At 46.5% G+C, this 16,475-nt stretch overlaps 1 protein-coding gene across 2 annotated transcripts in view; it reads left to right on the forward strand.

The window, feature by feature from the left end:
• LOC147464864 (NADP-dependent malic enzyme-like) overlaps window positions 1-13,783 on the forward strand; it is a 134,913-nt gene extending 121,130 nt beyond the window's left edge. For both annotated transcript variants that reach the window (XM_086516928.1, XM_086516933.1), the window contains 7 exons: window positions 11,669-11,767; window positions 12,193-12,282; window positions 12,388-12,465; window positions 12,577-12,651; window positions 12,786-12,876; window positions 13,085-13,213; window positions 13,321-13,783. In XM_086516928.1, coding sequence (XP_086373054.1) covers window positions 11,669-11,767; window positions 12,193-12,282; window positions 12,388-12,465; window positions 12,577-12,651; window positions 12,786-12,876; window positions 13,085-13,213; window positions 13,321-13,409 — 651 coding nt within the window. In that variant the 3' untranslated portion in view covers window positions 13,410-13,783. The remainder of the gene's footprint in view (window positions 1-11,668; window positions 11,768-12,192; window positions 12,283-12,387; window positions 12,466-12,576; window positions 12,652-12,785; window positions 12,877-13,084; window positions 13,214-13,320) is intronic.
• The last annotated feature ends 2,692 nt before the right edge of the window (window positions 13,784-16,475 follow it).

Below are 16,475 nucleotides of genomic sequence, written 5' to 3' on the forward strand. Positions count from 1 at the left end.
CGCCAAAAGCGGCGAGCATTCGAAGAGGCACAGGAGCTTGAGCTATACCGCCTCTTCATGAGCATAGATAGCGCGACGGCATGGCGCACCCTGCGCGAGCCACGTCCGACCACAGCTATTGAGGATCCACAGATATGGCATGATTATGCAGAGCGCCTCTATGAGGTGCCAGGGCAGCCTCCTATCCCACAGCCACATGAGCCACGCCCCACGTGCTCCTCCTTCTTTACAGCAGAGATGGTAGAGAGGGCCATACGCCGCATGCAGCACAGACGATCAGCTGACCACACTGGATTACAGAGTGAGCACATCATTTATGCGGCCTCCACTATAGCCCCGTTGATTGCACATGTCTTCAACCGGGCTATAGGGGAGGGCTTCCCAGAGGAGTGGACACAGCACACCATAGTGCCTATCCACAAATCTGGCGACACCCTGGACCCAGGGAACTACAGGACTATCATGATTGGCCACACGATGGCCAAACTATATGGAGCAGTACTTGAGGCACAGCTTAGCTGCTACGCAGAGACCGAGGGTTTACGAGCTCCAGGCCAGGCAGGTTTCAGACGAGCTTTCTCCACCATTGACCACATCTTCGTTCTGCGCTGCCTCATTGATGGGGCAAAGGCGCGGAAGAAGAGGCTTTACTGCTGCTTTGTGGATTTCCGCAAGGCCTTTGACACAGTCCCACGCGAGAGACTCTTCCAGCGCCTTCACAGCATTGGGGTACCGACAGAGATGATTTGGGCCATATATACTCTCTACGAGAGGGTGACGGGTCGAGTTCGTTGCCCAGGCGGCTTTTCAGAGACCATTGCTAGCACCATTGGTGTTAAGCAAGGATGCCCACTCTCCCCGACACTCTTTGGGCTCTACATCGACGAGATCTCCGACTACATACTACGAGCAGGGGGAGAGGGGAGCGACTTGGCAGGTACTCCGGTCCACATCATGTTATATGCTGATGATATTGTGTTGATTTCAGAGTCACCCGAGGGCTTGCAACGCCATCTTGAGGCCTTGGACGAATTCAGCACACACAAGGGGTTGACTGTGAACCTTGGCAAAACCAAGGTCATGATCTTTCACACATCCAGTGCAGTGAGGAGCGCTGCCACCTTCAGAGCAGCAGGAGGACAGGTTGATGTAGTCACCTCCTATGTCTATCTTGGCATCACATTCACCAGTCTACGAGGACCCTTCACTATGAGGCAGGCTGTTGCTGACAGGCTCACCCGAGGATATGCAGCTCTGACCATGCTAGAGCGGAGATGCCACCAGGCACACTTTCAGGAGCCCCGCACGAAGGGCTGGCTTTTTGACACCTTAGTCACCCCGGCCCTGATGTACTCGGCGGCAGTATGGGCACCAGGATTGACAGATGACCAGTGGACACAGCTTGAGAGACCACAGGTATGTATGATCTCACGCTTGCTCCGCAGCAAGAAGACAGTGCCACATGACATTATTAGAGCCGAGCTCGCCACACCACCTATGGTTGTAGAGGCATTATTCCAGACAGTCTGCTTCATCCAGAGGATGAGAGAGCTACCTCCTGACAGACTTACTCGTAGAGCATTTGAGGCAGCTATACAGCTATCAGAGAGTGGGCATGCGAGAGCTTGGTACTCACAGGTCAAAGCATGGTTTGAGGGACACGGTCTTGACATGGAGAGCCTACCACCATTCCAGTACGACCCCCACTCACCATCTGTTCACCTCTCTCGCAGTGAGAGAAACTTGGTATTGAGACAGGATCTGTGGCAGCTATACACTAGGAGAGTCTGGGAGTCACCTGGCTTGGGGACGAGGATGTCAGATTACAGAGACCAGTTTCTCACCATATTGTCTGGGGGGTTCATACAGAGACCACGCTATATGGACACATATATGCCACATAGCTCACGGGTGGCGATTGGTCAGCTGAGAGTGGCTTCACACAGGTTAGAGATTGAGATCGGGAGACATACTGGTGTTCCCAGGGAGGAGCGAGTCTGCAGAGCCTGCACAGAGGAGGTGGAGAGTGAGGAGCACTTTGTATGTAGATGCAGAGCATACACTGAGATCAGAGGCAGGTATGAGGCCTTATTCAGAGGACAGCCCACTCTCCGAGAGATCATGGACTCTCGAGATCAGAGACAGCTCGGACGTTTCTTACTAGAGATACAGAGCCATCGGGACACTACTACAGCCACGCACAGCTACACAGACAGAAGGGAGACAGTCGCAGCTCACAGACTTCTTTCAGAGGATTGCCACCCCTACCTCACCAGATACTCAGAGAGGAGTGACACTCCCACAGGCGGAGGTGAACCGAGCTAGACGACGACCACGAGTCACAGGCTACAGGGGCGTGAGCTCCCACCACCGACAGATCGAGGAGATCCGAGCCCGGGAGCGCCGTGCCACTGAGGAGCGAGTAGCTCAGATGAGGGCCGACCCGACAGCTTTCATCCGGGTAGCCTTGGCACCAGCCCCGCCCATGTACCACATCTTACATCCCCCCATTTGTACAGGATGGAGCTAGAGAGCTTGATGCATTCTCATGATTGTACTACCTTGAGCATATAGACATGCATATACCCCTAGAGATAGAGCCCCATCCCTCCTCAGATACTCCATTACCTACATTCAGTTCAGTTTTGTATCAGTTTTGTTTCATTTGTCTTTCCGATAGACGGATGACATACACGCCATGTACATTTGATTTGTCTCATAGGCCGATTTCGGCCTAACATAGACGTTAAAAATCTTTCTTTCTTTCTTTCTTTTCTCTCTCTCTCTCTCTCTCTCTCACACACGGATACATACCCACACACACATTACACACATACACGCATACACACACGTACTCCCTCTCTTCCCCTTCTCCCCTCTTCTTCACAATATGAAGAGAGGGTAGTTACGAAGACAACCATGTCTTCCCCCATCATCAAGACGCCGACATCGACAATGAAGACAACCTTCATGCTCACGAACAAGAGGCTTGCACAATTGGAGAAGGACATGAAAGAATGGCGGATGGAGAGAGAGATATGGAGGGAGGAGAAAGCCACCTTCATCAAGCTATGGAACGAAGAGAAGGAGGACATGAGAGCGGAAATCCAAAATCTCAAAGAGGAGAAGGAGAGAAGGGAACGGGAGAACGAGAAGGAGAGGGAGAGATGGAGGAAAGAGCAAGAAGAGATGAAGGCACAAATCGATCTCCTTCATGCTTCCATCACATCCCTCACCCCCGAGGAAGGAGAGATTAAAGAGGAGGCTAAGGAAGCCCTCAAGGAGGAGATCACCAAAGCCCTCACCGCAAGCATTGAGGAAAAATTAGAGGCCACCAAAGAAGGATGGGTCGAAGTGGTCAAAAAGAACATCAAGAAGGTAGCAAGAGAGGAAGCCCAAAAAGATGAGGTACTCATCGTACACCCAACCATCGAGGAGGAGAAGATGCGACAAGCTCGCCGTCTCAATGTGCAAGTGACCGGCATCAAAGAAGAAGAAGGGTCTACACCCGAGAGCGATGGGAAAGCTTTATGCAAGAAAGTGGGATACAAGGAAGAAGAGATCCCTTTCTCCAAAGTTTGGAGAGCTGGCAAAGATCCAAAGAAAAGAGCTCTCATCCTCCAATTCGCCTCTGAGGAGTCTCGAACTTCTTTCCTCCAAAAGAGGGTCATCTTGAGAGGGCTAGAAGGCCCCCCGATTTATCTTGATGATGACCTCACAAAGATGCAACAAGATCACCGTCGCGCGTGCATGCCTAGAGTCCACCAAGCCCGCAAAGAAGGGAAGAAGGCAGTATATCGAGATGGTAGGATTATCATTGATGGCAAGACCATCGCATAGGGACTCGCGGCCTGTGGGACACACGAGGAGATTCATGTCACGGTTTGGAATTGCAATGGAGACCTATGGACACACCCAGAGAGACTTGAGGAGGTGATGAGAGGTCGAGACATCATTCTACTTACAGAGACACACGAGAGCCCAGAGAGAGGGTTACCATGGATACATGGATTCCAGTGGGAGTCTCTACATCGGGGATGTATGTGCCAGCACACCACTCGCGGCTCAAGAGGAGTGGCCATACTCTTTAGACAGGGGCTTCACAGCAGACTACAGATTGTTGCCCGGGACCCACAGGCCCGCTACATGTGGATTCGCCTCGAGCTCTCACGAGACAGGATCGTCTACATTGCCCTTTGCTACTTTGCTCCCACAGGCTCCAGATTCGCCCCTATTGAGCAGGAGTCATCGTACGCATGCCTCACGGAGGAGATTATGGAGTACTCCACACTGGGTGAAGTCTTCCTTATGGGAGACTTCAATGCTCGTACGCGCAGTGAGGAGTGTGAGGCATATGACCACGAGGACCCAGAGGCACTACACACTCTAGATGAGGAGGCTACTATGAGAGATACAACAGACAGAGCTCCAGTCACAGCCTACGGACGACATCTACTTCGACTTGGCTCCCAGCACCGTCTCGTTATTTATAACGGGATGGTCCAGTGGCCCACCTCAGGGGGCCTGACTTGTATGCCACATGGAGTTGCAGAGGGAGGGGGGAGTACAGTCGACTATATTCTGGGACCCAGGGAGGCTACACACCTTATCACATCCTTCACCATTCCACCCATACCCATCGGAGCCGACCACACATACCTCTCTTTCTCCATCACCGGAGATACCATCCCACACAGCTCCACAGCACACACTCCACACACCACCATCCATTTCACACATGAGCTAGCCTCTCTTTACTCGGCCGAGGTCGAGCATGGCCTATGCCTCCTCCACCCATCCACACCACTCTCAGTTCTCACATCACATATCTCTTCCGTTCTCCACACTTCAGCTATTAGCTCTTTTCCACACACCACTCACACAGGACGCACTCCCCCCCCCCGGGACTATGCCTCAGAACCGCTGGTATGATGAGTGCAGAGAGCTATACCGACGCCTCCATGCACGGCGAGCCTTAGGAGAGATCACAGAGAGAGAGGCCAGACGGCATATGAAGACGTTGACACGCCAAAAGCGGCGAGCATTCGAAGAGGCACAGGAGCTTGAGCTATACCGCCTATTCATGAGCATGGATAGCGCGACGGCATGGCGCACCCTGCGCGAGCCACGTCCGACTACAGCTATTGAGGATCCACAGATATGGCATGATTATGCAGAGCGACTTTATGAGGTGCCAGGGCAGCCTCCTATCCCACAGCCACACGAGCCACGCCCCACGTGCTCCTCCTTCTTTACAGCAGAGATGGTAGAGAGGGCCATACGCCGCATGCAGCCTACCACCATTCCAGTACGACCCCCACTCACCATATGTTCACCTCTCTCGCAGTGAGAGGAACTTGGTACTGAGACAGGATCTGTGGCAGCTATACACTGGGAGAGTCTGGGAGTCACCTGGCTTGGGGACGAGGATGTCAGATTACAGAGACCAGTTTCTCACCATATTGTCCGGGGGGTTCATACAAAGACCACACTACATGGACACATATATGCCACATAGCTCACGGGTGGCGATTGGTCAGCTGAGAGTGGCTTCACACAGGTTAGAGATTGAGATCGGGAGACATACTGGTGTTCCCAGGGAGGAGCGCGTCTGCAGAGCCTGCACAGAGGAGGTGGAGAGTGAGGAGCACTTTGTATGTAGATGCAGAGCATACACTGAGATCAGAGGCAGGTATGAGGCCCTATTCAGAGGACAGCCCACTCTCCGAGAGATCATGGACTCTCGAGATCAGAGACAGCTCGGACGGTTCTTACTAGAGATACAGAGCCATCGGGACACACTACTACAGCCACACACAGAGGGGAGACAGTCGCAGCTCACAGACTTCTTTCAGAGGATTACCGCCCCTCCCCCACCAGACACTCAGAGGGGAGTGACACTCCTACAGGCGGAGGTGAGCCGAGCTAGACGACGACCACGAGTCACAGGCTACAGGGGCGCGAGCTCCCACCACCGACAGATCGAGGAGATCCGAGCCCGGGAGCGCTGTGCCACTGAGGAGCGAGTGGCCCGGATGAGGGCCGACCCGACAGCTTTCATCCGGGCAGCCTTGGCACCGACCCACCCATGTACCACATCTTACATCCCCCCATTAGTACAGGATGGAGCTAGATAGCTTGATGCATTCTCATGATTGTACTACCTTGAGCATATAGACATGCATATACCCCTAGAGATAGAGCTCCATCCCTCCTCAGATACCCCACTACCTACACTCAGTTCAGTTTTGTATCAGTTTTTGTTTCATTTGTCTTTTCGATAGACGGATGACATACACACCATGTACATTTGATTTGTCTCATAGGCCGATTTCGGCCTGACATAGACGTTAAAAATCTTTCTTTCTTTCTTTCTTTCTTTTCTCTCTCTCTCTCTCTCTCTCTCTCTCTCTCTCTCTCTCTCTCTCTCTCTCTCTCTCTCTCTGTTTTTACCTCGTAGACAGCAGTTCACTCTTTTCATCATAACTTCTTCATTCGAACTCCGATTTGGGTGATCTATACAACGCCCTCTACGCGTTGGTGTAAAAATTAGAAATTTTCAGAGTTATGGAGGGCTTTTTCTGCAGCAGCATTTTGAAGTGAACAGGTTCAGGAAAGTTGAATCTCATCTCTTATTTCACATACAATGTCTTACGGCACTCGGAAGGGTTCTTCTTCAACAAGGTCCATAACCATCGTAGAAAATAATCCAAAATTGTGGAGATACTTGGCAAGACTTTGCAAGTTGGTAAAACTTCTTCTCTGCTGCTTCTTCTTCTGCTGCTGTTCTTAGGGTTTAGGCCCCTCGGTCAGGAACTGCAGGTTGGCTCGTTCTTTCAGTAACGGCTTGGAGAGAGCACCTGATGGTTGAGGCACCTAGATGGTTGCAATCTTTTCAGTGAGGGCTTATGTCAAATAGGGCGAATCCTCTTCTGAATATTCTTCATTTGACAACTTCTCCGAATTACGCTGTAGTTGGACATGTTGTCACTGTTGAGAAGCTTCTAACGTTTCCTACTCAAATAGGAGCTGTTGCTCTTTATTATGAGTGAGCACCATTATAAAGGAATATTATGCAAAGATCAATCACAAAAACTACCACAGTTTCCCAAACTTCTCATTTGGCTCGCGGAAGGAGGGGGAGAGGTGAAGCGCAACAGGGCTTTACTAGTGGCTCGTCGCGGAACAAGCTAACTAAGTCACAACCACCACAGTATCGAGCTACAATCAGCAAAAACAGCAGATGGATAATTTTACAGTTGCATACATCTGTTGATCAATCCAGCGTTGTATGCATTTGCTGCTTTACATGCCAGAATTACCACAACCATTCATTCAAAATCAGCATAGAATTTTTCTCGGACCCACGGTCTGGCAGGGATCTCCTCGTATTGCATGTACTGTGGGTCGGCGTCAGTAGAGAGACCAGAGACTCGAGATTGGAGAGAGCCTCTGGGTGGAGGTGAGAGCACACTGCATTGGGAGTGGGTGGAAGTCACAACTCTTGTTGGAGGTTGCGTGCGCAGAATTTTGTCCTTACTGATCCTCTTGGCATTAGGGCAATGTTGGTGAGGAGACCATTCGGGAAGAGGACATTTACTTTGGTGGTGCCCATATTCTCCGCATTTGTAGCATAGAGAGAGACAAACCTCCTCACATGGTCGTCATCATCCTCCATGGAGAGCCCCTTGGGCATATGTTTACCTTGGCCAAAATGCTTGTGGACTCTTCCATTTGTGCCCTTCTCAGGAGATGGTTGTAACACAATTGGTGGAAAGTGTACTTGGGGAGATGACAGGGGTGATGAGGAGTTGGTTGAGGTAGATGTCACAGTGTTACGTCCCCAGACATCACAATGAGCGCCTGTCACAAGCTGCTGACATATCAAGCCATTGAAAGGATGTTTTCTCAGTTGCAGCAGCTGATTCACCTTGGTCTTCAGCATCTGGCACAAGCAAATCTAGCTAGCCATGTCTCAGAAGCCAAACTGTGTGCGCTACTACTCACTTTTCCCAAGCTAAACGGTGTGACTCTCACACTAGATGATATTGGGAAAGGTATGGGTACGATGAATGCGCATGTGCCTTTGCCTATCACAAAGACGGTTTTGAATCTCTTTGTAGAGGATACTTCTAGTGCCTACAAAGAGCTCTTGAAGCTATCTCAAGCAGACAACAGCTCTACTCAATCTTACAATATTACTTGTTGCGTTCACCCGACAAGGCAGTCACCCCATAATCTGCTACAGTTTGTGATGCGGTTTTTTTATCTTTGCCATTGTTTGCAATTCCCCTTTCACCAACTGGTCTTGAAGGCGATGCAACATAGGGCAAAGCGGTTCAGGACACAGAGAAAGAAAAGATAGAGAAGTTAAGTTGCTCTGCAACTCCAATCACGAATTGGGCGGTTTAGAGTATGCCATAGGCACAATGTGCCCCAGCTTCCACTTAAACACAGAAATGATGAAAATGATGGGCAGGGTACATCCAAGAGGCCACAGCAGAAACTTGAAAGGCAACTCTCGCAAAAGAGCTAAAGTAATCAAAGACTCACCTGAGGACCAATCGACATTGTCATTCTCCGAGTCCCAGGTCAGGATTTCAGAGGTCCCAATCCTCTCTACCACTCCTCCCGTTCCATGGCCACCTCTACCTTTACCATACCCATTGTTGTCACTGTCCCTAAAAGTGTACTAATGTGGCAGTCCCTTCACAGACATTAATAGATGAAGCGTCGAAGGCCGATGCGTCTAGTGAGATCCACAAAATTGGCCTAAAGGGGAACCCAAGAGGGGAAGTAATTATTAGTTTTCCATGGTATAGGAGAGCCGGTGACTACTGGGTCTCAACATCCCACTTTAGCTTCCTCTCAATTTGGGGGACCATCTGTCAGCTCGTTCTCACAATCACCCTCGTCACATTATACTTTGCCTTACAATGCTTTTTCAAGCTATAAGCCACTCTTGTCACATTATGCTTCGCCTTGCAGTGGTTTTCCAGGCTATTAGTTACCCGCTTCCACTGCCCCCCACATTGCTTCCCCTCCACCTGCTACTCATGGGGCGGGCGTGCCATATCATATGTACCCTCGTCCATGGTATGGCCACTCTCCCATATGCACGGCCCCCATCCCCATACCTGCTTTTCTAGCCGCTACTACCATCATCGGAGCATCATTAGTTCAACGGTTTCTTCACCATTCTCTAGTGTACATATCACCAATGTTCTTGCAGAGTAAGTAGTTAGCTACACCACCACTCTCCAGGACAGTGATTGATCCTGTGGTGGGCAAACTCTAGTAGGCTACAGTGTCGTAGGACATGGAAAATGGTTACAGTTAGCCTTGGGTTTACACTAGGTGGACTTTCACGATGGCAATGACGTGTGACAAAAAAAGGGAATGGTGGGGTAGAGGACGTTGTGGCTAGTTCTCCTGCCACCACAATTCGAAGAAAGGCGTAGCTGGATTGCTAGAGACGTTAGTCATTGACTGGCCTTTATGGTTGTATATATGCTCAGTTGGTTTTAGGCACCATAAGGCACCATAGGAGTCGTATGAATCATTGAGTTTAGAGTCTTGAGTTTCAGTCTAGTACTTGCACATGTGCACTCTCCCTGAACAGTTGGAGCCTCGACACCACCATTGTACCCGTGAGTCCTGGGCTTGGAGCTGTGTGCTGCCAGCTAGAGTTTGTATTGGTCTATGAGTTAGTCGCTTCCATCGGGCTTGGAGTCTATTGTTGTGTCATTTGAGTACAGTGTTGCTTTATTCCATTCCTCTACGGTGTTTGTTTCTATGTTTGGAGTAAGATTTCTTGCATATCGCACCGAGGAGCATCCACAATAGAGAGCACGACATACATTCCCTGCTACAGTGTCTTCTTAGTTTCAGCTTCATGTCTTTAGCATTGGTAAGTTACCCCCCTTCATATGCTCTTTGGATGCACCATCTCTTACTTAGAGTCACTCAAAGATTAATTAGGGAGGATCTTACTCAGCTGGATATCAAGATGACATGTCTTACACCTTGACACGAGTTGGGGACGAAGATGGCGATTTGTAGAGCCCCCTTTCTTTGTACTATAGACGATGCCTTCATCAGGCAACCAGGATACATGGATACCCACCATTCACATGGATTGGAATATTCCATTGAGCTAGAGATAGAGGCTGGAAAATTTAGAGATACACCTCCAGAGTACCATTGGCCAGATATATCAGATTAGTCGAAAGGAGCTTGAGACAGAGGAGCATTACATATGCCGCTGCCCAACTTAAAATGAGATCCGGGAATGATTTCACTCTCTATTTAGAGAGGGGTTTGGACCACTGGATTGTTCGACGACATGATGAGAGATGTTTTGGGCTCTTTCTACTAGAGATATGCCTGCTCAGAGAGAGTATCTTAAGGAGCAGAAGATTAACCCAGAAAGAGCCGGTGCAAAAACAGCTTACACGTTTCTTCACCACCATCACACATGCGACTTCCAAGTGACACCACGAGATACCTCCTTGACAGGGTGTATTACTTGTTCGACCAATTCAACTTCACCATTTAAAAAACCCGAGGCCTCGGACATCTATGCATAGACGACACATGCACAAGAGAATTCAGGGTACTTGAGACCGTGTGAGGCCTCCCAAGCTATCTACTATAAGGAGATTGATGCTATCTTGCAGCCACCTATGCCAGTTCTCATGGGATAACTGATTCCTTAACTCCCCTTCATTACCTTCATTTGTAAGCAGATTTTTTGTAGCATCTAGAAATTTTCGTTACGATGATGTTTTCCCAAATGGTTCCATCACAACTCATATGGTTGCAACTTTGGTCTCATAGGTCATTTTGGATTTTTGCAGAACATTGCATTTCATTTCTCTGTCTCTGTGGTCAGATTCGCACATCCTCACACCAGCTGGAGATTGAGACGGGTAGATTCAGAGGGACACCACCGGAGTCTAGGATATGCCAACTATGCGATAGAGAGCCAGAGACAAAGCTACACTACATATGCCACTGCACTGTGTATTATGAGATACGAGGGCGCTTCCATTGCTTATTCAGGGAGGGTTTTGGACCCCTAGATAGAGTCATGAGATATCAAGATCAGAGATGCCTTGGCTTATGTCTACTTGAGCTACACCGACATAGAGATAGTCTGCTGAGGAGACATGGAGTACGACAGTCACAGAGACAGATCACAGACTTATTTGGATTGAGGGAGCCAGGAGACCAACCACCAGCACAGGGTTGTACCCACATTCATACCAGAGGCACCCTCATCGACAGGGCGACTGAGCTCGGGAGATCAAGACGACCACGACCGAGACACAGGAGCACACTCCATCGACGGAGACTCCAGTAGAGGATCAGAGACATTTTAGCACGACACGCAAAGTGTCATTGAGGGCCTATTCTACATTTCCACATTTCACATTTCACATTCCACGCTTCATTTTCAGTTTTCAGTTTTTTACATTCAGTACTTTTTTGTACTTGTACTTCAGACATTGTATTAGATTCACCACTTTGTATCTGATGGTCTCATAGGTCATTTTGGCCTTTTCAAGACGTTAATATATCATTTCATTTCTGGTTTTCAATGCAGGAGTGCAGGGACTGCCTGTCAGGAAGGATGTCTCTAATCTTTCCCTGTTTGAATTAATAGGGACTTGTCGTAAAATCTAGGTTAGAGTCTCTGCAGCCTTTCAAGAAAAGCTTTGCGCATGAGCATGAAGAATGCCACGACTTGCTAAGCGCAATCGAGGTAAGCATACTTTGTGTAGCTATTCCTGCAATTTAATGTGGTTAGGAAATGTTCATTTTGAGTGCACAAGTAAAATTATAAGCTGGTCCTAGCAAAGCAAACTTGATGTGCTCATTTGTGGAGATTGAAAACTTGATAATCATAATGTCGTTTGAATGCATTTGATTATTAATACACATGTTCATCTTATGTCGTTAGAAAATGTTCATTTTGAGTGCACAAATAAAATTATAAGTTGGTCCTAGCAAAGCACACTTGATGTGTTCATTTGTGGAGATTGAATACTTGATAATCATCTTTAGCTCAGGCTTCGAATGCATTTCATTATTAATACACATGTTCATTTCAAGTGCACGAGTAAGCAAAGCAAACTTGGATGTGTTCATTTGTGGAGATTTAAAACTTAATAAATATCGTTTGCTCAGGCTTTGAGACCAACAATTCTGATCGGTACATCGGGCCATGGCAGCACATTTACAAAGGAGGTCATCGAAACCATGGCATCATACAACAAGGTGGATTTGTTGATAACACAAATTTTTGAATATCAAGTGCACCTCTGGTCTTGCTGTTTATGGTTATGGTATTGTCTCAATTGTTTGTTTGCTTGTGACCTTCAGAGACCAATCATAATGGCACTTTCAAATCCAACGTCGAAATCTGAATGCACTGCGGAAGAAGCTTACAGATGGTCTGAGGTGTGTGCAAGGACATTCTCTCTTTTTCTGAAAAACAAGACCTTTCTTAAACTTTGTTTGCAATGTTGTCCATAATTGATGTGGTTTTGGTTTTTCGGCTTTTGAATATAGGGGAGAGCCTTATTTGCAAGTGGGAGTCCGTTTGCTCCGGTAACATTAAGTGGGAAGACGTTCATTCCTGGCCAGGTATTTGCACATGAATCATTTTGTTGGGGATTATAGGAGAAGAACCAGCTCTATGTAGTCTAGAGTTCCTTTCATTTGTATACAAGTTTCACTTTTATTTAAAATAAGTTGCATCGTGCCTCGGTTTTTGACAGGGAAACAATGCTTATATTTTTCCTGGAATTGGGCACGGGGTGGTAATATGTGGCGCGATTCGTATGCATAACGATATGTTGTTAGCAGCTGGTAAACCTCTCTCTCTCTCTCTCTCTCTCTCTCTCTCTCTCTCTTTGTTTTGTATTGTTGTTATTTTGTTACTCTGACTTCACTTTGGCCTTTTGAAGACGTTAATATAACATTTCATTTCATTTTCTACTGATTTATAGTTGTTTAGTGGCTTTTTAAGTCAATTGGGCATAACTGTAAATGAACTTGTTTGTTTGTTTCCAAACAGCGGAGGGTCTAGCAGGACAGGTAACTCAAGAGCATCTAGATGAAGGGCTGATTTATCCGCCTTTTAAGAAAATCCGGAAGGTATCAGCGAACATATCAGCAGCTGTTGCAGAAAAGGCCTACGAACTAGGTAGACGAACACATGCACTTGCATGCAGGCAGACACTGACTCATCGTGTGCACGCAGGGATGCAGTCATATTTCACACAAGTTAATGAATTTTAACATTGATTGCAGGACTTGCAACAAGGCTACCAAAACCGAAGAATTTACTAACATATGCGGAGAGCTGCATGTACAGCCCTCTGTACAGGCAATACCGTTAAGACCATATGCACACACGCACACGTGTGTGTGTGTGTGTGTGAGAGAGAGAGAGAGAGAGAGAGAGAGCAGATATTTCATACAAGGGCTGTGACACATTATAGATTTCTTTTTGTATCATGTTGCTCACAAACACTCTGGTGCTATTTGTGAAGGCTTTGATGCAAGCCATGCAATTTTTGCCATCTTGTACATGCACATGTATTTGTACTGTAATGGACAATCGATGCAATAGTATTAAACATGCAAGATTCCACATGGTCTTCATGGATTTAATTTTGGGAAGTCCGGCTACTTATTCATATCGAAACTTGTATAGGTAATCGACAAGATTTGAAGGCATTTACACCATGACTTGCCAATGGCTAAGGCCTCAGTTTGGTTGTGTTTTTAAAGCCTTTGAGATGAGAACATGGTTTTCGGTCGTGAGTCGATTGTCATGATCTTATTGATGGCAAAATCTTGTGTTTGGTTGTGTTTTTTAGCTTTGGGTAAGATAAGGATGGTTTGTAAGTGATGGTCTTTGAAGGAAATTTTTTTAATGCTCGACCTTGAACTTGAGAAGAAAAACTTGATTATTAACCCTTGCAATGGCTTAAAGAATTTTCTTAATAATTCACAATGCCTCTCTCGATGCTTTTTCAAAGAGGACATTACCTAAATTTAAGCTTCTTTTTTTCGATGCACCGAAGGGCCCACAGGGGAGGTGCTTATCCCTTCTAGGAAGGACGGTAGCCAATCAGCTAGGCCTTGGGTGACCCACCCCAAGAGGAGGATGTACTCGCGTGTCCAAGGGCAAGCGCCCTAGCAATGTGAAAATACCTGTGCTCCAATCTTATGCGTAATACGCTCCTAAATGGCATTATTCAATCTTAAGAGGCATAATTGAATTTGCCACTTTTATTGAACATGGCTTGCTCTCATCCACCCACCCCTTAGATATACAATCAGATGTTTTCTTTGTTCCTCATGTAGGTATCTTAAATCCTTTTACTTCCTTAAGCTTATTACCCTTGAAATAATTATTCCTCCAATGGCACTACACTCTTTTTCTTAACTCATCCATGTATGCACAAGTAGACAATAGATGTACTAGTCTCCTCTCTCTCTCTCTCTCTCTCTCTCTCTCTCTCTCTCTCTCTCTCTCTCTCTCTCTCTCTCTCTCTCACACACACACACACACACACACACACACGTGCGTTTGGTGTGGTTAATTGAAGCCGTGGATGTGTGGTGTGTGTTCAAGTTCTCTTCAGGTGTGCGTGTGCAGGGTTAGACGGTGTCGGAGGTTTTTGTGGAGAAAATTGTGTGGTTTTCAAGGTAAATTTGAGTATTGTACCTGCCGCTATAGAGGCATTTGTGTCTATTACCGGGTATATTCCCATTGCCCCTCTCCAACGGTACCAAACACCAAATATATTGGCCCATGCTATTCATGCTTGCAATATTCGTCGTATACTCGTTCTTGTATTCATAATATGATCAGTACTTTTCGGTGGATTGATTTTGTAGGCAATGTTCTTTCCATTGCAATTAGAAAATTAACACACACATTTTCTTTTGCTTCAAGCACGAACTTCTATTGGCCAAGTAAGAGCACACAAGAAAGAAAAACTCTCAATTCTGTGTTTTCTTATATAAGTACAACTAGATTAGAAAGCAAAAACTTGTCGCAGGGGGGTTACATTCCCTCACAATTCTATGTTCTTATCGTGGTAGTGATCCTTGATTTGTTGGATAAGTAGAGTTAGATTAGAAAGCAAAAGCTTGTCTAGGGGGGTTAGATTCCCTCACAATTTTGTGTTCTTATCGTGGTAGTGATCCTTGATCCGTTGGATGTGCGAGGTGATATCGGACTTTCTTGCAATATATGTCATAAACTCCTTGTATTCATAATATGATCAATACTTTTTGGTGGATTGATTTTGTAGGCAATGTTCTTCTTTCCATTGCAATTAGAAAATTAAGCAAGAAACACGCGTGCACACACACATTTCTTTTGCTTCAAGCACGAACTTATATTGGCCAAGTAAGAGCACACAAGAAAGAAAAACTCTCAATTATGTGTTTTCCTATATAAGTATAGCTAGATTAGAAAGCAAAAACTTGTCTCAGGGGGCTTAGATTCCCTCACATTCTATGTTCTTATTGTGGTAGTGATCCTTGATCCGTTGGATGCACGAGGTGATATTGGAATTTATCTTCTTGGAGGGAATTGGGGAGGTACTGACCTTGAGGCGGAATTATAATTGTCCATGTCTTGAAGTTGTTGGCACTTGATTCAATTTTCTTTTTATTTGTAGAGGCAGCTAGATTGCAATCAATTATTTTCCATTCCACTGAGCTTGCAACCATAGTATGCTCAAAAAGGCTATACAGTGAGCACCTCAAGAGGGTAGATTTATTAGCCATCCTCAGTAATGGCTAGCTTCAATAGAATCGAGTCATTATTTATACGAGTACATGGAGAGTTATTGAGAGGCATTGACATGTTGTGGTACCCATCACACGTAGTTCAAGATTGTAGCTCACGTAAAGCAAGAATATTGGCAGCCATAAAGATCACCATTCTACATGGATACAAAGAATGACATGATCCCAAAGATCCTGTTGAAAGATAAATCGTCTCTTACAGGACATGGGATTTGGAAGAGTCTTCATCAAGTACGTCCAACTGCTATTGGATAACTCGACAACTAAGATCTCAGTGAACGGATCCTTCATAAAATCCATCTTCCTTAAGTGGTCTAATTGGTAGGGATGTATCCCCCCTCCTCTTTGCTTTTGTTTTAGATACTTTGGTTGATGGATAATAAGCTCTTCCATGGAACAAAAGCACATCAAAGGCATCAATGTCCCTACAGCCCCAAAGTGATATATGCCTCCAACAATTTGCAAACAACACCAATGCATTATTGATTAATGAGCAAGAATCAGTCACAATTTTTAAGAAATACCTATATTTATTCTGCCTTGCTAGTGGATCTGTCATCAACCCTGAGAAAACCGAGTTTAAAGGCTACAGTAATGAAGTCCCCCAAATAATATAGAAAGCTGGCTAAAAAGCC

This window comes from Adiantum capillus-veneris, chromosome 1 (genome assembly GCF_014529385.1).
Source record: "Adiantum capillus-veneris isolate H3 chromosome 1, ASM1452938v2, whole genome shotgun sequence".
Classification (NCBI taxonomy): Eukaryota; Viridiplantae; Streptophyta; class Polypodiopsida; order Polypodiales; family Pteridaceae; genus Adiantum; species Adiantum capillus-veneris.